The following is a 21,753-nucleotide window of genomic DNA, read 5'->3' on the forward strand; positions in this document are numbered from 1 at the left end:
GGATCTGAATTTGGGGCCTCAGAGCAGCCACAGACAAGCTATGCGGACAGAGGAGCTCCTAGGAGGGTCCTCCAGCTCCGCACGTGGTATGGCTAGGAACCGCGAACAGGGCAACCAAGCAGCTTTCCCATCACCGCCTGCGGACTGGGGCAAGGGAAGGGTAGAATAGTTACCAAGCCATCCTGGGGCCTTCCTCCTGATTGGCCCGAGCTTCCGCAGTAGAAGTCTCTCCGCTCCAAAGAAGGGGGCGGGGTCTTGGTATGGCGTCACCAATTTTTTTCTACACCCCAGCCTGTGAACACCAATCTAGCCACTCACCAATCCACTTCGAGGAGCCCTGTGACATCACGACTCTCTCTCAGCCAACCGCCGCGGCGGAGGGGTGGGACTCCATGTCCCTCCCATCGCTCCTCCCTTTTTCCTCCCCCTTAGTCTTCATGCCCCGCCTCTTCCCCCAGCTCCTTCTCCCGAAGACCGCCCTCACGTTCGGTTTCAAAAGACTCATTGCCCAATGAGTAACAGGGCGGACCTAGAGTGGCAGCTTTGTCTGCAAATGCGCAAAAGACGAGGGCGGAGCGTTCAGAGCGAGCCTCTGACGGCGGACGGCGTGTGACGCAGTCGGGCCCTCTGCGCGCTGCGCCCGAAGCGGCGGTCGGTAGCGGCGGTGGTGGCGGCGGCGGCGACGGTTTCCTGGCGGCCGCGCGCTGCTCTGTGAGCGGCGAGTGGCGGACGGGCCTGGACCTTCACTCCTGACGTTCTCCCTCCCCCGACGCACCGCGGTAAGTGGGAGCTGGAGCGACGGCGGCCGGGGACCCGCAGGCTCCTCCTCCTCTCTGGGAAGGCGAGTGCGCGGGGCGTCCCAGGCCCTCAGCTCCGAAGTCTCGCGCCGGGGCGCGCACCTTCTGGCTGGAGGGAGGGGGCGGGGCCGGGCCCACGACCCTGCGGCCGGGTGTCTGGGTTTCTCAGGCACAGGGTTGAAATGCACCCCGTTGGGGTCTAGGCCCAGGGTCTCCAGTGGCATCCCAAGCTGAAGGAGCGTCCACTTATCTGGTCGTACTCATTCATTCACTGAGCGGCGATTAGAAGCCCGCAATTTGCCGGCCTTTGCGGGGGCAGAGCTTCGAAACCACTATATGGCCTTCCTTGCACTTCTTTGATGATCCTACTGGATGGACTTTATTTGTCTTGCTTTCTCGGTAGGAGACTTGGGGGCAGCCCAAGGGTTAAGGCGGGTGAGTCGGAAGTTCTTTAGCTTTTCAAGCCATCATCTGAGAATTAGAGTCGGTCCAGTGGAGTAAAAGGTTCTTTTCTGTGGTTCCACATGTTTTGTGTAAAGCCGGATTGAGGAGAAAGATTGGATTTCTGGATTATTATAGCCATAAGGATCTTATAAATTACTTCAGTCCTCCTATTCTACATTATATGCAAGTTTTATAGATGAAGAAGAAAGCGAGGTCCAGAGTAAAAAAAAAAAAAAAAAAAGAGAGAGAAATTAGAAAATATTCTACTAGTATACCCTTCCTGTATGTTCCCGTCTTCCATTATTGGGTATTCTGTTTGGTGGCGTGAGGGAGTCCAAAGGCGTTCGGTAGCTACTAGACATAGTTTTCAAATTAGTAGATAATGTTTCTGTTCATGATAAGGTAGAAACTTCATTAGTTTCTGCTTAACCTAGACTTTGGAGAGCTGAATTTTAAAAAAGAAAAAGGTTAAAGAACGTCAGTGATGCTATATATTGAAAATGAATTTATAAAGGTCGTTGGCTAGTTTACCGTGCTAAATTTGAATTTTTGACTTATGTCAGCTGTTGGGGAACCAGAGGAGAGAGTCCAATTAGTGATTTAACAACAGTACTGGAATAGACAGCAGGGAATATTTACGAGACTTAGACAACCAGGCAGCAATCACTTTGTAGTTGTACTGTAGAACTCATAGCTCCTCTGGGGTGCAGAATTCAAAGTGAAATATTGTAGTAGGATAAATCCAGGGAATTAAACTACTGGACTTAATTTCTAATGGGAAGAAAGAAAGGAGCAGTGATCATTCCCAGTGACAGAAGTTTACAAAGAAACTCTAATAATTGTGACAGTGTTTAGTAGTGGAAGAAGTTAGAATATTAAAAATAGAAAGAAAAAAAAAAAAGCAAAACCAGGCCGGGTGTGGCATTGCCTGCCAGCAGATACTCCAGGATGGGGGGAGGGGAGGCAGGATGATTGCTTGAACCCCAGATTTTGAGGCTATCCTGGGTTAACACAGAGTCAGTTTCCAAAAAGTGAGAAGCAAAAGAGGTTTGGGCTGGGGATATACCTCAGTGGCAGAGTGCTTGCCTAGTATGTGTAAGGCACTGGGATCCATCCTTAGCATCACAAATAAATAAATAAACACATAAAATAAAAAGGCATGCTGTCTATCTACAACTACAAAAATAAACAAAACAGAAGTTGAGCAGTATGGAGGTACTGGGAACTTTGATATATTCATTTTTGACTCAATTAAAATTTGATGAAATTCGTTGCCACTTTGGTCTGTTTACATCAGATTATCACTTTGCAGTTGTTTATATGACAAAGCAAAAACTAAAAACTAGTAGTTCATAAGAGCAGAACAGAACTGAAGTTTAAATATTAAACTGTGAGTGGGGAATGTTTTCTGTAACATTTTCAGTTCCAGGATTACCCTCTTCTGGGAAGCCTTTTCTGGGAAGCCTTTAAGCTTCTATAAAGCTTATTTGATACTTCTATTTATAGCACATCATTTTGTATTTTGGCTCTTTGTCTTTTTATTAGTCTATAGTAAAATATTTTTGTCTTTGTATTTGGGTTATTTGGCATATAATAGCCCTCAGTAAATGTGGTTGTTTGAATATGAATAAACAAGTGTGGAGAAGTTAAACCTAAAAATAACCAATAAAGAGGCTGGATATTTGTGTGTTCCTTAAATATGGGGCACAGATAAGGAGACCCTTTCTGTTTATATGTTACATAGTACTTTGTTCCAGTCTACTAGCTCATAGATAACTCAGAGCAAGTATTGTTAGGAATCCAATTCAAAGCATGGAAAAAAAAATCATTTGTATTATATTATTTTAATATTGCTTATATAGTGGCAGTTAATCCAGGAAGTAAGATATAATAGTACTAATAATGTAATTTTTAATCAAGAGACAAAATAGGCAACTTGTTGAAAAGCTAGGGGACTACGAAATTTAGAGATTTAACATCTTTGAACTTATGTGTTCTAGTAATGTTCTATCTCAAACTTCATAACATTACTCATGAATGATTTTATAACCTCATGCATTGGTCATTTGGAAATTGTTCACTGAATTTTACAGATGTACATGCTGACACATTTAATTATACAGTTGTTACTCTTTCCATCCATCTCATCAGGTTTGTCTTTTTAAGAATTAGGAAGCTCAGGCTGGGGATGTGGCTCAAGCGGTAGCAAGCGTGTGGCCCGGGTTCGATCCCCAGCACCACATACCAACAAAGATGTTGTGTCCGCCAACTAAAAAATAAATATTAAAAATTCTCTCTCTCTCTCCTCTCTCTCCTCTCTCACTCTCTCTTAAAAAAAAAAAAAAAGAATTAGGAAGCTGATGAGCTCAGTGTAGAACAAAAGTTTTCAATATTCTAATTTTTACATCAGATCTTAATAACCATGGCTTACATTCATGTAAGAAATAAGAAATGTTTTTCCATGAAAAAAAATCTAATTTAACTCTCATAGTAATCATACAAGTGTTTTTTTTAATCAACCTTTGTTTTAGTATGCACCACAAGTGCTTTTGAATACTTTTTTGTTATAGAATATTTTAAAAGAGGTGTGCTGAAATGTTGAGAATTAATACAACTAATTTTTTATTGTCAAAGCCTTTTTTTTTGTTTTTGGAGTGTGTGATAGGATACTGAGCATTGAATCCAGGGACGTTTTACCACTGTGTTGCATTCCGTCATTTTATTTTTTATGAAAGAGTTTTGCTAAGTTGCTGAGGATGGCCTGGAACTTGGCCTCAGCCCCCTGCTTCACTAGGATTACAGGCATCCCACTACATCTGATTTATGCTTTTTTAATTTTTAATCGAATTCATTATACATGACAGTAGAATGCATTTTGACATATCATACATAAATGGAGTATAATTTCTCATTCTTCTGGTTGTAGTGCCTTACTTTTATTATGAAAATAGTTTTGACTTCAGGAGCCCTTGAAAGAAGTCTCTTTAGTCTAACTTCCTTTGACACAGAGATTACTAGAATCTGCATGCATAACTTTCTTGCCAGAGTAAGCTGCTGCTGCTTGGGGGGTGGAACAGTACCCGGAATTGAACTCAGGGGCACTCAACCACTGAGCCACATGCCCAGCCCTATTTTGTATTTTATTAGAGACAAAGGTCTCATTGAGTTGCTTAGCACCTAGCTAAATTGTTGAGGCTGGCTTTGAACTTGTGATTCTCCTGCCTATGTCTCCTGAGCTTCTGGGATTACAGGTGTGCCCCACTGTGCCAGGCCCAGAGTGAGCTTCTTAAGGAATAGGTGAATGAATTTATAAGTAAAATAGGTGGATGATTAAAGATAGAAATATGAGATGAATGAAAGAGAATAAATAAATGATCAGAGTGACCATGGCATTTTATTTCTGGAGGGGTGGGTATTTGCTTTTGTGGTTTGCAATGGTGTTTTATAAGGTTGTGCTAAGTGAACAGTGAATGACATATCCTAGGAAATTAGAAATGATTAGATGTGGAGTTCTAGCTAAACCAAGAGTAAGCAAGGTGTTTAGAGTGATGGGACATTATATTACACTTTTCTAATTAACATACTGTAGCATATCTTTTTTTGGGGAAAAGACCTATTTTTTTCTATGTTTATTTTTTAGTTTAGTTGGACACAATATCTTTATTTTATTTTTATGGGGTGCTGAGGATCAAACCCAGGGCCTCGCATGTGCTACTCGAGCCACAGTCCCAGCGCCAAGAAGACCTATTTTTGAGGTGCTCTAATCTGAGGCAACTTTCCCCTAATGGTTTTTTAGTGTAGGCCATATATTCCATAGTTAGATAGAGAAATTGAGGTCTAAGAGATTAAATATTATGACTTACTATAATTACAAGGTAGCAAGTGGCAGAGGTTTTTTGTTTTGTTTTGTTTTGAACTAATTTTAGAGTTATAGTGAAAGTCACAGTAATAGTAGTAAGTGGCAGAGAATTTTGAACACAGATTTGTCTCACTCCAAAATTAATGTATTCTAATCACTGTTTGTAAAATGATGAGTGTTATATTAAGGGGATGAAGAAAATGCTACCCAATATTGTGAGGAAGCAGCTGCATTAGATAACATAGATTGTTTTAAATTAACACCCCAGTGAGCAAAGTGAACTTTTTTTTCTTTTTTAGCACAACAGCTTTGCTCATACTTTCAAGTGGCAGATATAACAACAAATATATTGCATAACTAAAAACAGCTGAAAGATTAGTTTATGTAATTGAGGCTGGAAAGGGGGAAGGGAAGAGTAGTGTTTTATTTATTTATTTATTTTTTAAATTTTTATTTTTTTAATTTTTTTTTAAGAGAGAGTGAGAGAGGAGAGAGAGAGAGAGAGAGAATTTTTGATATTTATTTTTTAGTTATCGGCGGACACAACATCGTTGTTTGTATGTGGTGCTGAGGATCGAACCCGGGCCGCACGCATGCCAGGCGAGCGCGCTACCGCTTGAGCCACATCCCCAGCCCAAGAGTAGTGTTTTAATAATAAGAACAGTTTGAAGGGTCTATAACAGTTTTATGAAGCAAGTGAGGTTTAAACAATTTTTAGAAAGAAAAGGAGAGACATAATTTTTAGAGGAATAAGTGTTCTAACAAAGGGAATGGCTTGATAAGGGGATACATCATAGAAAGGATACTGTAAAACAAAGGTAACCAATAATTTTGCTGAGATGTAATACTTGGTGATTAAGACTCATCTAATCTCATCTTCCTGGAATTCTGTCCAACCCTCCTCTCAGACAAGGCAAAAATTAAATTTTTTAAATTAATTTTTCCATTCAATTTGACTATAGATAATAATTGCTTGCCTTATCACTTTCATGAAGATGAGAGAATGTATGGAAAAGTGCTTTGTAAAGTGGAAAGTATTCTGCTAGACTATTCATCTAACCTATTTTTTTGTTTTTCCTCTTTGCTGGCTTTGATACAAAGGAACTCAGTGAAGTGGAAAGGAAAAATTACTTTCCATTTGTATAACTTTATGGAGTTACAGAAGAGCAATCTGGAAATGTCTTGGGAAGCCTGCTTAATTATTCAAAAATGCTTGAAGTTGGCAGTTGCTTAGTTTTACCACTTTTCTGAGTAGAAAACAAAATTTTGTCATTGTACACAGAGTTCACAAAGCTCACAAAAGTTAGATATAGAAACCACGATATCAGGGCTGGGGTTGTGGCTCAGTGGTAGAGTGCTCGCCTAGCATGTGCAAGGCACTAGGTTTGATCTTCAGCACCACATAAAAATAAATAAATAAAATAAAGGTATAAAAAATAAATAGGACATCAGTTTACAGAGCTTCATTTGAGACAGTAGGTGAATATATTTCTGTCTACTGACTGGACTACTGATGTGTGTATGTGTGTGTGTATTTTTTTTGGGGGGGATTCTGGGGATTGAAATCAGGGGTACTTGACCACTGAGCCACATCCCCAGCCGTGTTTTGTATTTTATTTAGAGACAGGGTCTCACTGAGTTGCTTAGCACCTCGAAGTTCCTGAGGCTGGCTTTGAACTCCTGTTTCTCCTGCCTCAGCCTCCCAAGCTGCTGGGATTATAGGTATGCACCACCAAGCCCAGCAACCGGTACATTAACACTACTTCTTTCTTGTATTAGAGAGTTTTGATTATTTTTAACATTACATTAACACTACTTTGTTCTGGGCTGGGGATGTGGCTCAAGCGGTAGCGCGCTCGCCTGGCATGCGTGCGGCCCAGGTTCGATCCCCAGCACCGCATACAAACAAAGATGTTGTATCCGCTGAGAACTAAAAAATAAATATTAAAAAAAAAGTTCTTTCTCTCTCTCTCTATCTCTCTTTAAAAAAAAACACTACTTCTTTCTTGTATTAGAGAGTTTTGATTATTTTAAACATTATTTTTTACTTATCAGAGAGTCTGAATATTAATTAGAAGATTGTTGGACTGTAGAGGGCAGTGTAAAATTAAGATGTAAAATTAACTGTCTTTTTCTGCATAGTACTGTTTTGGTTTTTTTTTTCTTTTTTCCCCCAGTACTAGTAATTGCATTACACCCAAGAGCATTCTACCTGAGCTACATCCCCAGCCCTTTCTGTTTCTTTTTTGTAGTGGACTTTACTACATTTTTAAATTTTTTATGCAAACACCGCTATCTTCTAGATCTTTTGTTGTTAATAGAGGAAATAAAACATTATAAAAAAGTTTGGGTCCTTTGAATTCTCTGCCCAAATCTTGTTCTCCTTTCTGTCTCCAGAGGCAACCACTTAACTTTTATGTTTTATGTTTTTTATTTGTTTGTTTTTCCTTTTGCATTGCTGAAGATGAAACCCAGGATCTTGTACATACTAAGCTGGTATTATACCATTGAGCTACATTTCTCTACTTTTATTATGCGTCTATGTATCTATAAGTAAGCATATTGTCTTTTCTATTTTACTTAAAGGGTCTGCCAATCTGCCAAATGTATCTTATTAAACCTTTTTAATTAAACAACATTTACTTAACTCTTGGAAAGTAACTTTGTCTACATGTCCTTGTTATGTTTTTTGTTTTTGTTTTGAAATGGTATGGTGTCTTGGTATCTTACTCTTTTGCCCAGACTGGCCTCCTGAATTCTGGGCTCAAGTAATCCTCCTGCCTCAGCCTCCTAAGTAGCTGGAAATGTAGGCCCATGCTTCTGTGACCGGCTTATGCCGTATTTTTCTTTTTCTTTTTTTTTTTTTTTGCAGTGCTGAGGGTTGAACCCAGAACCTTATGCATACCAAGCAACTGTTCTACCAACTGATAGCATGCCCTATTCTGATAGCACAGCCTGGTTACATACTTAGTATAATGCTCTATGGTCAGTTAACTTAAGTTTAATGACATCACTACATAATAAACTGGCAAATACATTTATTATATGCATACCATATGAAGGAAAGTGGACTTGGTGTTGAGATTAAAGGTCCATATAGAATAGGTACACGGATACTCATTTTTCCCTGTGTACTTTCCGCATGGTTTCCTAGGCCTTGAAAGCCCAATTCATATTCTAAATCCCCTAAAATTTTGCTTACATTTCCCACTCATATTCTGGCCTTATTTTGACTTTCTTTTGTGGGTCTTTGTACTTACACACTTTTGTTATTTTTATGGTATGGGAAATTGAACTCGGGTACTCTACCACTACACTACATCCCCAGTCCTTTTTATTTATTATTTTTTAAGTTGTAGATGGACATAGTACCTTTATTTTTATTTTATTTATTTTTATGTGGTGTTGAGGATCAAAGCCAGTGCCTCACACATGCTAGGAAAGGGCTCTACCACTGAGCCACAACTCCAATCCCCCTTTTTATTTTTTATTTGAGAAAAAGTTTTTCTAGTTGTTGAGTCCAGACTCAAATTTGCAGTCCTCCTGCCTCAGCCTCTGAAGTATCTGGGTTTATAGGTGTGTATCACCATGTTCAGGACACTTTGAGTTTTTAATATGTGGATACTTTTTTCTGATTATATAAAAAATCACAAGTGTGGTGGCACTCTGGATAGTGGATGTTCTCACCAAATGAACAGTTATATACTAAGCACCAATGTGTAATTGCCAGGATGTCATTGTACATGCTAAGTTCAGGTTCTACCACTGAGCTTCTCCTCCAAACCCTCCTGACTTAAAAATCATATTAGTTTACAATATATATAAACATTTATTCATATGTATGGACATATATGTATAAGATACCACATAATTGCTTTTTTTTTTTTTTTTTTAACCATACTGGGAATTGAACTCGGGGCCTTGAGCATGCTGGGCAAACACTCTACCTCAGAGCCTGAGGTAGTAGGATCACAAGTTTGAGGCCAGCCTCAGGGATTTAGTGATACCCTAAGCAACTTAGTGAGACCCTGTCTCAAAATAAAAAGGGCTGGGTGTGTGCCACATCCCTAACCCTAATGTTTTTCCTTTTTGAGTTAGATTTAAATTCCATTAGGAATCTTATCTTCTAAACTCTCCTTTCGTTGTGAAAATTGATCTGGCATTTTATTTTATTTTTTCAGTACTGGGAATTAAAACCAGAGTGCTCTACCATTGACCTACATCTTCAGCCCTTTATTTTGAGACAGATTCTCAATGATTGTAATTGACATTACTGGAATTACAAGCATGGGTCACTGTGCCCAGCTCTAGAGTGTGTGTGTGTGTGTGTGTGTTTCTGGGTTTTTTGTTTGTTTGTTTGTTTTAAATACTGTGATCGTCTGGGAGTGGTGGCACAATCCTGTAATCCCAGCTACTTGGGAGAATGAGGCAGAAGAATTGCAAGTTTGAGGTCAGCTTAAACAATTTAGAGATAATATCTCAAAATAAAGACTAAAAAGTAAAAAGGGCTGAGGATGTAGTTCAGTGATAAACTACCCTCAGGTTCAATCTCCAGGACCAAAAACAAAAACCTACAAAAAACATTAACAGGGTGATTGTTGTGAAAGTGAATGTTGGGTTCTGGAAGAGTAAACAAATGATTTTGCCTCTATCCTGGCTAGTTGATTATAAATGGGGTAAAGTTGAGTTCCTTGGGAAGCTGACTTTGAATTGGATATAATCCTACAGAAGTTTTATTAGGAAAAGCAATAGGAATAGTCACTTGTGGGAGGGGAGGACTGACAGAAACTGGAATGGGCTAAGGGAGAGACTGAGTTGTGATGTTATCTTAATTCTGTTGAAAGAAAGAAGCTAGAATCACCCTTTAGAGTAATCCTGAATTGGGTCAAAGGATCTTAGGTGAGGCTAACTTCAGTGAAGACAGTGGTGAAGAAGACTGACACATGAGGGCTGTCTTCTGGTAGCATTTTGTAGCAACTGGTTCAACAAATCCTCAATCCTAAAAGATCAATGTGGTTGGGTATTTCACATGTCCATCCATTGTGGGAGTAAAGGTCAAGATAGATGTGTGTAGAGAAAACATAATGAGCTAATGCAGCCCAAAGGAATGACTAATTGCTACAGGAAGTTAGGGAAGGCTTAATAGAAGAGATGATACTTGAGCTTGGTTTTAAAGAGTGAATTAGAATGTTGTTTAGCAGGGGCAAGAGTGGAGAGGGGGCAGTTTTCATTGAATGAATGACATTTACACAGCATAGCAAAGAAAATTATATCAAGACTAAAAAATTAAATGTCTTAAGCTATTTTTAAATTTCTGGCAGTTAACAACAAAAATCATGAGGCCATCTCCAAAATCTTGATTTTCTATTGTGCGATACTGGGGATTGAGCTCAGCCTTTCGTGCATGCTTGGCAAGTACTCTATAGTCCTATATCTTGTTAGGTTGCCCAGGCTGGCCTCAAACTTGGAATCCCTCCCTGGTTTCCCAGGTATCTGGGATTACAGATGTGCACACTATTACACCTGGACATAGAGATTTTTTTTTTAATGAGTTTTATTTTGGCCCAGGCATTATTAACGCAATTAGGCATAGCAATGCATTGTTGCTCTTTTTTTAACATCTTTATTTATTTTTATGTGGTGCTGAGAATTGAACCCAGTACTTCACACATGCGAGGCAAGCGCTCTACCATTGATCTACAACCTCATTTCCCATAGTGATGATTTTTTTAAAAAATATTTTTTTAGTTGTCAGTGGACCTTTATTTATATGTGGTGCTGAGAATTGAACCCAGTGCCTCACACATGCTAGGCAAGTGCTCTACCACTGAGCCACAACCCCAGCCCCCATAGTGATGATTTTTTTAAAAAATTTTTAATATTTATTTTTTTTTTGTTGTTTTCGGCGGACACAACATCTTTGTTTGTATGTGGTGCTGAGGATCGAACCTGGGCCGCACGCATGCCAGGCGAGCGTGCTACCTCTTGAGCCACATCCCCAGCCCCCATAGTGATGATTTTAAGAAAATATTTTTGGAGCCAGGTGTGGTGGCCCATCAACTCAGGAGGCTTAGGAGGATCACAAGTTCAAGGCCAGCCTCAGCAATTTAGGGATACCTTGTTTCAAAAAAAAAAAAAGAAAAAAAAAGGACTGGGCATGTAGTTGAGTGGGTGGTTAAGAAGGACTGGAGGACTGGGCATGTAGCTGAGTGGGTTGTTAAGATAGTAAAAGCACCCCTGGATTCAGTGCCTTCCTTTTCCCATTATGATAAATGATACTCAGCCATATTCATTCTTGCCAAAACTAAGAAGGCAGCCAAGAGTCTTTTTCTTTTTTTAATTGTAGAAATGAATATTAATTGTTAATCTTTAGTTTGATTTAAACATTGGTTTTAGTATTATGCCAACAGTAGCTATGCAGAAAGGATTCTGGAGAGACGTTTGTAGCGGCACACACCTGTACCTCTTCTTTGCTTCTAGAGGCTTGGGGCAGCCAGTATTGCTTCATCAAACACATTCTTTAGGCCTTTCTGTGTGAGTGCAGAACACTCCACATACTTGACAGTCTTCAGGTCATGGGCCAGCTTTTCAGCAGTCTCTGGAGTGATAGGCTTCCTTTTGTTCTTGACAAACTTCTCAATAGTAGATGGGTCATCTCTGAGATCAATTTGGATCCCAACAATCAAGAATGGACTCTTTGTGAACAGTGGGGAGTTATCTGAGGCACCCATTTTTCTTTCACATTTTCACATGAAGATGGAGAGACCACTGAAAAACAGACTAGAAATACATCTGTGGATAACTCAGTGGTCATAATCTGTCATCCTCTTGCCCTGCAGTATCAAAAAGTCCAAGGGCTTGGGTTGTGGCTCAGCGGTAGAGCACTCGCCTAGTACATGGGAGGCCCTGGGTTTGATCCTCAGCACCACATAAAAATAAACAAAATAAAAGTATTGTGTCCAACTACAATAATAAAAAAAAAGTCCAAGAATATATGATTGCCCTCCAATCATAATGGTGACTGCATAGTTGCAAAACCAGTTGGTGCATATTCAGATGGAAATTTGTTTGTTCTGTATGATATCAGGAGGCATATTTTACCAAAAGCATGATTGCCCACAACACACTTAATTGTCTGCATTGCAGAAATAGTTTTGTATCCCCTTTAAATAATTCATATTTGATGTTGATCGCCAGGGCATTGGCAGCACTCAAGAATCTTTTTCCATAAATATAAATTGGATTTTCTCCCTTCGTTGTCCCTTGTTTTTCTTTTTATATTTAGTTTTTAGTTATAGGTGGATACAGTATTTTTATTTTTATTTTTTAAAAATTTTTTTTAGTTATATATGGACAAAATATCTTTATTTTGTTTGTTTATTTTTATGTGGTGCTGAGGATCGAACCCAGGGTCTCTCACATGTGAGGCGAGTGCTCTACCACTGAGCCACAACCCCAGCCCCAGTATTTTTATTTTATTTATTTATTTATTAAAAAAATTTTTTTTGGTTGTTGATGGACTTTATTGTCTTTATTTTTATGTGGTGCTGAGGATCAAATCCAGTGCCTCACGCATGCTAGGCGAGCACTTTACCTCTGAGTCACAACCCCAGCCCTGTCTCTTGTTTTTCTGATTGGATGAACTTCCTTGGTATACTTCACTTGTTGTTTATATAATCTTTCAAGGATCTAGTGTTTGTTGGAAGTTAGAAGGTAGTTTAAACTTCGATTCCACCACTTACCACTTCTTCCACCTGTGGGAAATTTGCTAAATACCTGATCCTGTTTGCTTCTTTGTAAAACACTGGTGGTACTAGTGATGATGTATAACAACCTTTCAGGATTGTTGAGATTATATATAAGTGAGCTTGTAAATGGTGAGTTGTTTCTCAGGACATTTTATTATTACTTAAAATCTCTGTGAAGTATATGTGTGAGGGTAGGTTACTATGTTAAGATTATTGAAAATCAAAATTTCACCCAGCCACAGTGGCTTATATCTGTAATCTCAGCTACTCAGAGGCTGAGGTAGGAGGATCACAGGTCTCAGCGAGTTAGTGAGACCCTAAGCAACTTAGTGAGACCCTGTCTCAAAATAAAAAGGCCTGGGTGTGTGGCACATAGTAAAGCATCTCTAGATTCAATCTCCAGTACCCCCCCCCCCCCAAAAAAAAAAGCCAACTTCATTGTTTGGAGCTGGAACCCAGTGTCTGTAGAACTTAGTGTAGGCAAAATCCAGATGAACACTAAATTTCTGTAAGGATGATTTTCACAGAAAAACTGTATTACTCAGCTTCTGAATTTTGTCGTGTCTGCTGTGTATAGATGATGTCCAATATACATGAACAGATTCCTGTTCATGGGTGCTAATAGTAAATTTAACATAACTGGATTGCAACTGAAAAATTTTGTCTTACTGATGATGATTCTAAATCTTAGTCAACAGTTACAGGAAAGTAGATCTAGTAGGGACTATGACCTAAGAGCATAGCATGAGAGAGATTGCATCAAAATAAGTTTATTGTGCATTCCTGTAATCCTAGCAGTTTGGGAGGCTGAGGTAGTAGGATTGCCAGTGCAAGGCCCTAAGCAACTTAGTGAGACCTTTTTCTGAAAATAAAAAATTGGAAGAGCTGGGAATGTAGTTCAGTGGAAAAAACCCATCAGGGTTCAATCCCAGTACCAACTGTTAAATGCAGTATATACAGATCCCAGATCCCATAGAAGTCTAGAGTTCTGCTAAGCACTTCCAAGATGTTTCCCCTGAAATGAGTCACAGTTTAATAAAGGCTCAGTTTGTCATTTTGTGACAGCTGATAATTGGGAAGGCATGAAACTTAATAATGAAGATTTCATTACATGATAAATGATGGACATGAAACATAACCTCTAGCTTTAAGAACATGCTTTAGAGTCATTTGAACATTTTCAAAATGCATTTGTCTATATCATCTCGGACATTTTGGTTTAGTATCTTGGAGATGGAGTCTGGGAGTTTCTTTGCAAAAGTTTGCCAACCAATTCTGATGTTACCCTTTATGACTACTGATTTTAATGAACTCTTATCCAAAGGTCTTGTTCAATTCCTGGATGTTGGGATACGGAACTGTTAAATTTTTTCTCCTTAGGAAATTTTAGAGGGGATAATGTCAATTTCTGTAAAGCATCACATATTTAAGCGACAACCTCATATTTTTCAATGTTGCACAAAATGGGACACAAGAACATTGTGGGAAGCACCTCAGAATCAGAAAATATAATTATTCTATTATGAATGAGGCATGATTTAAAAAAAATTCTTATATTCATTGTGTATTTGTATATAATAGAATAAAAGCTTAATACCTGTTGCAAAATCCAAATAGTATGATTGGCTACTTTTAAAAGTGTGTGTATGGCTGGGTGTGGTGGCGCACGCCTGTGATCCCAGCAGCTCAGGAGGCTGAGGAAGGAGGATCGTGAGTTCAGAGCCAGCCTCTGCAACAGTGAGGTGCTAAGCAAGTCAGTGAGATCCTGTCTCTAAATAAAATACAAAATAGAGGAGATGTGGCTCAGTTGTTGAGTATCCCTGGGTTCAGTCCCTGATACTTAAAAAAAAAAAAAAAAAAAAAGGTGTGTGGCAAGTGTTGTACCACTGAGCCATATTCCCATCCCTTTTTATTATTTACTTTTTAAAAGTTTTGAGATATAGTCTCACTAAGTTGCCCAAGCTTTCCTTGAACTTTTGTGATCCTCAAAATTATAGGAGCATAGGTACCATCACACTCTTCAGGCTCTTGCTTTTGAATAAACTATTCTATTAATCCTCTTTTCCCCCCAAAATCAGAGGGGTGGGGGTGGACACTTCTTTGTAGTTATTGGAACATTTTGGTTCAGTTCATTAAGCTTGGATATTGGAAGGAAATCATTTATATTAAGTGAAGGGTGGTTTTCTTTTTCTTTCTTTTTTTTTTTTTTTTAAAATTTATCTTTATTTTTTATTTGCTTGTTATGTGGTTGCCAAACCAGTGCCTCACATGTATTTAGGCAAGTGAGGGATTTTCATCAAGGAATTTTTTTGTAATGTTTTCATAAGTAAAATAAAGAACTATACAGAGTAATTTTATTTATTTATTTATTTATTTTTAGAGAGAGGAGAGAGAGAGAGAATTTTTAATATTTATTTTTTAGTTCTCGGCGGACACAACATCTTTGTTGGTATGTGGTGCTGAGGATCGAACCCGGGCTGCACGCATGCCAGGCGAGTGTGCTATTGCTTGAGTCACATCCCCAGCCCCGACAGACATTTTTTAAAAAATATTTTTTTAGTTGTAGATGGACATAATACCTTTATTTTATTTATGTGGTACTTAGGATTGAACCCAGGCCCTCATACCTGTGAGATGAGTTTTAATAATGTAAACTGGAAAATAAAGCTTGACAAAAGTTTGGTTTTTGAGATGGTTGGGATAGCAGAATATGATTGTGATTTTTTAAAATTATTTTTTAGTTGTTGATGGACCTTTTTATTTATTTATTTTTTTACTTATTTGTATGCTGTGCTGAGAATCGAACCCAGTGCTTCACACATGCTAGGCAAGCGCTCTGCCACTGAGCCACAATCCCAGCCCATGATTGTGATATTTTTATGGGTATGATGCATAACCTCCTAGGTGGATCTTATCAAAATCTGACTTAGTAGACTTCAAATTGTTATTAAAAGGAAGGTTAAAAAAAATTGGGGTCTAGGGGTGTAGCTCAATGATAGAGCCCCTGCCTAGCATGTGGGATTCAATCCCCAGCACCAAAGAGGAAAAGAAGTTGAAAAACATTGTTTTAAAGGAATAACCATTCATGACTTCTGAAGTTTATTTAGCTCAGAAATAGTGTGGTTTAAGGATAATTTCATAATGTTTATTTTGTTTCTGATAAAATTAGGATTTATTCAAGAAGAGAAACAGAGCTCTCATCCTGAGAGAGGATACCTGATTGCACGTTACCATAAGGTTTATTTTATCATGCAGTTTTAGGATATTGAATGAGTATACACTATAATTTGAATGGATCCAGCTAAATAGGTAGAATGATAGATTTTCTTAAACAGTTACATTGCTTTGTATGGTTTTTAAAAGAGTGCTTTTTTTTTTTTCTTTTCAGCTTTCTGAAGCAAAGACTCATTTTGGAGATGTTTAATAAGTCATTTGGAACCCCCTTTGGGGGTAGCACAGGTGGCTTTGGCACAACTTCAACATTTGGGCAGAGTAAGTTTAAAAAAAAAAATGAAAAAAGGCAAATCATCTTAATTAGCCTGGTTTAAGTTTAGAGCGAATTCACGCTAATAGCTTAAGATAGGATTTTTAAAATTTGTATCTTGGTCTTTTTTCAAAGTGTCTTTGAAAAATAATCAGGATAAGATCTTGTTAAAGTTTTCTAACAAAATAGAAATTAGTTCTGAGTTTTCATGATTTTCTGATCATCAATACAAAACACTTGAAATGTTTGAAAGGTTGTTTAAGTAGAAAGTTAGGATTTATTACTAATTTTCAGGCTAGAAAATATCTTTATTAAAAGTATAAAATATAATTACTCAGTGCCTTGAAATTTGCTCTATAAATAAGATGTCACACTCAGAAATGTTAAAATGGTGAAGTTCCTAGATGCCACCAAGTCTCTGGAGGTTCACTACCTTTCCCACCCAGTACTTTATGTGACAGGTTGCATATATGAACACTTACTCAAAATTTTTGTTAAAATTATAATTTGCACAGAGGCAGTTAGAATGGTATAATGAATTCATGTGTACTTATCTCTGAGGTTTATTAATCAGCATTTAACCTATCAGCATCTACACATTTTATTGAAAAGTCACAATTTGTTTGAGAAGGGGCTTCTATATGTTGTTGTCTAGGCTGGCCTCAAACTTCTGGATGGAAGAAGTTCTCTTTCTCAGTCTTCTGAGTAGCTGGGACTATAGGCAAGTGCCACCATGTCCAGTGTAAAAGTCATACTTTTTTTTTTTTGCTATACTGGCGATTGAAATCTGCAGGGTGCTGTACCACTGAACCACATCTTCAACATCCCAGCCCATTTTATTTAATTAATTAATTTATTTTTGACAGACATTATGTTTTATTTTTTATTGATTTGTGCATTTACATATAATTTCTCCAGAGGGTCTGAGGCAGCTGTCATTGAGGTGTCAGGCCTTGTATTTGCTTTTGTCTCCTTCTCTTCTGCTTGGAGGGAGACCAAATGGTCTGACCCATCACTGCTAAGGCAGAACTGAGTCAAGCTGAATCTCAAGGCCAAACCTGAGAGATGCTGAGGGCCAAACCAGGTCAATCACATTATCCAGCAGGCCAGGCATCATCTCACCAACACAGACAGGTGTAAGCCACAGGCTGAAAGCCATGCTAGGAGGGGGTGACTAGTGTACATTCACCCAGGAGTCGGGCCCTTCCTATCACTTCATACCTGTCGTGCCGGCCCATTTTATTTTGAGACCAGTCTTGCTAAATTGCTGAGACTGACCTTGAATTTGAGATTCTTTAGCCTCAGCCTCCCACATGCTTGGGCCACCACACTGGGCCAACCTTTATGACTTAAGTAAATAAAATTCTTGTGTCTTAATTTTTCCTCTCTAGTTCTGATGAAATTTTTAAAAAAAAGTTTTTAAATTAGACTAGTTCATTTCATTCAAATGTAGAACATTAAATATTCTTTTTTTTTTAAAGAGAGAGAATTTTTTTAATATTTATTTTTTAGTTTTTGGTGGACACAACATCTTTATTTTATTTTTATGTGGTGCTGAGGATCGAACCCAGCGCCCCGTGCATGCCAGGCGAGTGCGCTACCGCTTGAGCCACATCCCCAGCCCCAAATATTCTTTTTTTAATATTTTAATTTTTTTTGTAGTTGCAGATGGGCAGAATGCCTTTATTTCATTTGTTTATTTTTATGTGGTGCTGAGGATCAAAACCAGTGCCTCATTCATGTTAGGCAAGTGCCCTGCCATTGAGCTGCAGCCCCAGCCCATAGAATATTGAATATTAAAACCCTTTTTTATTCATCTACTGATTTAGGTTTTATTATAAATTCTATTTTTCCCTGCATATTGATTTTTCAGATACTGGATTTGGCACTACTAGTGGAGGGGCATTTGGAACATCTGCATTTGGTTCTAGCAGCAATACTGGAGGCCTATTTGGAAATTCGCAGACCAAACCAGGTACAGACTTCATATGAAATACCACTGGTTTATTTGTATCAAGTATAGGACTTCACTTAGTGACTCTGATCTATTTAACAGTTTTTCTCTGTCTATATCTCCACAGGAGGATTATTTGGTACAAATTCATTCAGTCAACCAGCTACCTCCACAAGCACTGGCTTTGGGTTTGGTACATCAACAGGAACGTCAAATAGCTTGTTTGGAACTGCAAGTACAGGAACCAGTCTTTTCTCATCTCAAAACAATGCCTTTGCACAAAATAAACCAACTGGCTTTGGGAGTAAGTTGGACATCATTGAACTTGTGCATTCAATAATTGAATTGTTTATCGAATATGTTCTGTCTTCTCCCTTTACCTGTGTTTACCCACCTTTTTCCCCTACCAAATGGCAAAAAGTATGGGAAGATAGAAACTTCAAAGTGTATGGAAAAATTTGCTAGACTGGAAATGAAGGCTTTATATATGTCCCTCTAAGGATGGATTATAGAAGCTCTAGTATTAAAGGGATGTACAAAGGAAGAGGAATCTGATATGGAATACCAGAGATAAGATGAAAAATTAGGCAGAGTGGTGTCATTGGAGTTAAGATAGGAAAGTGTCAAAGAGGAAGGTTTTGAAGTCAGTAATATCATGCTATTAAGAGACATCTTCTTCTCACCTCTGTCACATAGTTAATATGAAGGCATTACAGCAGAAATAACACATACTGGACATGACATGGTTACTCTGCTATTCCTTGTCTATGGCAGATGTTTGTAATTAGTGGCTTCTTTTTTCTTTATGTCCAAATATGGCCTGGGGCTATTTTTCCACAGTTCTTTAGGGCAATCACTACTATTTGTTCAAGTGTGCCCTATTAGGTGGTACCATTTCTGGCACAAGAGGATGATAGCATAAGTAGTGAGTCAGCTATTCATATTTTTCCAAAGGAAAAGTTATTTGTGGGGAAGTTGAAATATCTAACTATGATAATATAAAATGCAATCTGAAGTGCTAATTCAAAAGAGATGTGCCTGTTTACATTACATTGTATATTATTATTATTATTTTTTTTTAAGAGAGTGAGAGAGAATTTTTTAATATTTATTTTTTAGTTCTCGGCGGACACAACATCTTTGTTGGTATGTGGTGCTGAGGATCGAACCTGGGCCGCACACATGCCAGGCGAGCGTGCTACCGCTTGAGCCACATCCCCAGCCCATATTATTATTTTTTTAAAGAGAGAGAGAGAGAGAATGAGAATTTTAATATTTATTTTTTACTTTTCGGCTGACACAACATCTTTGTATGTGGGGCTAAGGATCAAACTCGGGCTGCATGCATGCCAGGCGAGCATGCTACCGCTTGAGCCACATCCCCAGCCCTACATTGTATGTTAGGACATGGTTTTTGAAAGAAATAACAGTTTGCCAGTGAGAAATCACAATCTTTTTAACTTGGTAATTAGGGGGTCTTTTGATGTTAAATATTGGCTGACAAAATTTTGTTGCTTACCGATATTTCTGGCACTATGTGTAGAACTTCTTTTTAGGATTAGCATCTCTTATATTTTGAGAAATACATTATTCAGATAATAGTTGAATTCACTTACATGTAATGGTTTTTTAAAACTCAGCTTTTTGGAACAGTATGACATTTTAAGGATCTGCTATTTTTGTATTAGTTTCCATAAAATGATCAATAATACCTACTGATCTTTCTAAATTTTTTGGAGGGGGTCAAATTTTACATTAACCTATGTTTGATTACCCCAATAGGACCACATAGATTTTCTCAATTTTAAAATTTTGTGTGGGCATATGTAATATGTATAAATAAAGCAGTGTCACTCCTGTAAAGTCTGTTGTGACAAGATTTTTTCAGAAGGTTTCATTTAGTGTCTAGTTTTAGAAAAGGAAAAATGAGATAAAATTCATGATGAAACAAAAGTAGTGTTTCTTAACTTGTCTTAGAATGCCCTAAAAGGGCTTTATGGAACACTTAGGTAAATAAAGGATCCAGACTTTATTTTACTTTGAAGTTGTGAGCCTGGGAGTATGCATGCGTCTGTATGAAGTATCTGCTTGGATGTATTTATTTGCTTGGCAGAATTGAAAGATTATTTGAGGATGTGAAAGTTTTGCTACTCTAATGCCATAGCCCACTTCCAAGGTGTCTTATAGATCATAAGTTCTCTAGTATTTAATTTTCATTATTCTTTCTAACCTTAACAGATTTTGGAACAAGTACTAACAGTGGGGGACTCTTCGGAACAACAAATACCACCTCTAATCCTTTTGGTAGCACGTCTGGCTCCCTCTTTGGGCCAAGTAGTTTTACAGCGGCACCTACTGGGACTACTATTAAATTTAATGTATGTATTTTATTCCAGTTTTTGTGGAATATGTTTCTTTCCCACTTGTATATTTGTAGGATGAATTGTAAAATTGCCCTTTTTTTCCAATTATGCACAGCATGGTACAACTCTTCCTGAAAGATGTACTAAAAATGAAAACTGAGAGGTTGGATATATAACTCAGTGGTAGAACACTTGCCTAGCATTCATGAGGCCTTGATTCCCAGCACCCAAAAAAATCAAACCAAAACAAAAATCTGTAAATAGTTGTGTAGTAAGCAGGAGAAATTGTGAAACATAAACTTAGATTATAATGTGTAGCCAAGTGTGTAGCCCACATCTATAATCCCAGCAATTTAGGAGGGTGAGGCAGAAGGATCACAAGTTCAAAGCCAGCCTCAGCAAATTATCGAAGCCCTAAGCAACTTTTGCAAGTCACTGTCTCAAAATAAAAAAGGACTGGGGATGTGGTTCAGTGGCTAAGCATCCTTGGGTTCAATCAAAAATATATGCTTATCCCAATCAAATTTGTATCCACAAATTTGTAATAACTTGTATAAGGTAGAGTTTTTTTATTTTTTAGTTGTCAGTGGCCCTTTTTATTGTATTTATATGCGGTGCTAAGAATTGAACTCATTGCCTCACACAAGCTAGGCAAGTGCTCTACCACTGAGCCATAACCTCAGCCCTAGAGTTTTAATTTACTATGCTTATAACTCAGCCTCTGAATACTTTTTTTTTTTTTTTTTTGAGATAGGGCCTCATTAAGTTGCTGACACTGGCTTTGAACTTGTGATGTTCCTATCTCAGCCTCCCAAGTTGCAGGATCAACCATTATTTATAAAGAATAAGGGGCAAACCATAGAAACATCATTGAAAATAAAACTTCCTTAAGGAAATATGGAATAATCCATTAATATTCTGTATCTGTAGAAAAATAAATTTTTTGTGATGAAATGGCAAATTTGGGACAATAATTTATTTTTTCTTTTTTCCTTTTTTTTTACAGTACTGAGGATTGAATCCAGAGCTACCACTTAGCTACATCCCTGTTCATTTTATTATTTATTTTGAAACAGGGTGTTGCTAGCCTCAGTCTTGGAATCT

General features: G+C 38.0%; 1 protein-coding gene, 1 non-coding gene and 1 pseudogene across 5 annotated transcripts in view; 1 reads left to right on the top strand and 2 right to left on the bottom strand.

Moving 5' to 3' along the window:
- Positions 1–631: 631 nt before the first annotated feature.
- Nup98 (nucleoporin 98 and 96 precursor) overlaps positions 632–21,753 on the top strand; it is a 109,054-nt gene continuing 87,932 nt past the window's right edge. For 3 of the 4 annotated variants that reach the window (XM_026400905.2, XM_026400906.2, XM_026400908.2), the window contains exons 1-5: positions 632–779; positions 16,237–16,340; positions 18,206–18,307; positions 18,414–18,590; positions 20,525–20,664. In XM_026400905.2, the coding sequence (XP_026256690.1) occupies positions 16,265–16,340; positions 18,206–18,307; positions 18,414–18,590; positions 20,525–20,664 (495 nt within the window). In that variant the 5' untranslated portion in view covers positions 632–779; positions 16,237–16,264. Of the gene's footprint in view, positions 780–16,236; positions 16,341–18,205; positions 18,308–18,413; positions 18,591–20,524; positions 20,665–21,753 lie in introns of those variants that run through there. The other variant, XM_026400909.2, reaches the window with a different exon arrangement.
- LOC113191280 (cell division control protein 42 homolog pseudogene) lies at positions 11,577–12,241 on the bottom strand (annotated as a pseudogene).
- On the bottom strand, positions 12,486–12,558 carry Trnav-cac (transfer RNA valine (anticodon CAC)). Its single transcript has one exon. It is a non-coding gene; the product is annotated as a tRNA-Val (tRNA).

This window comes from Urocitellus parryii, chromosome 4, assembly GCF_045843805.1.
Source record: "Urocitellus parryii isolate mUroPar1 chromosome 4, mUroPar1.hap1, whole genome shotgun sequence".
Classification (NCBI taxonomy): Eukaryota; Metazoa; Chordata; class Mammalia; order Rodentia; family Sciuridae; genus Urocitellus; species Urocitellus parryii.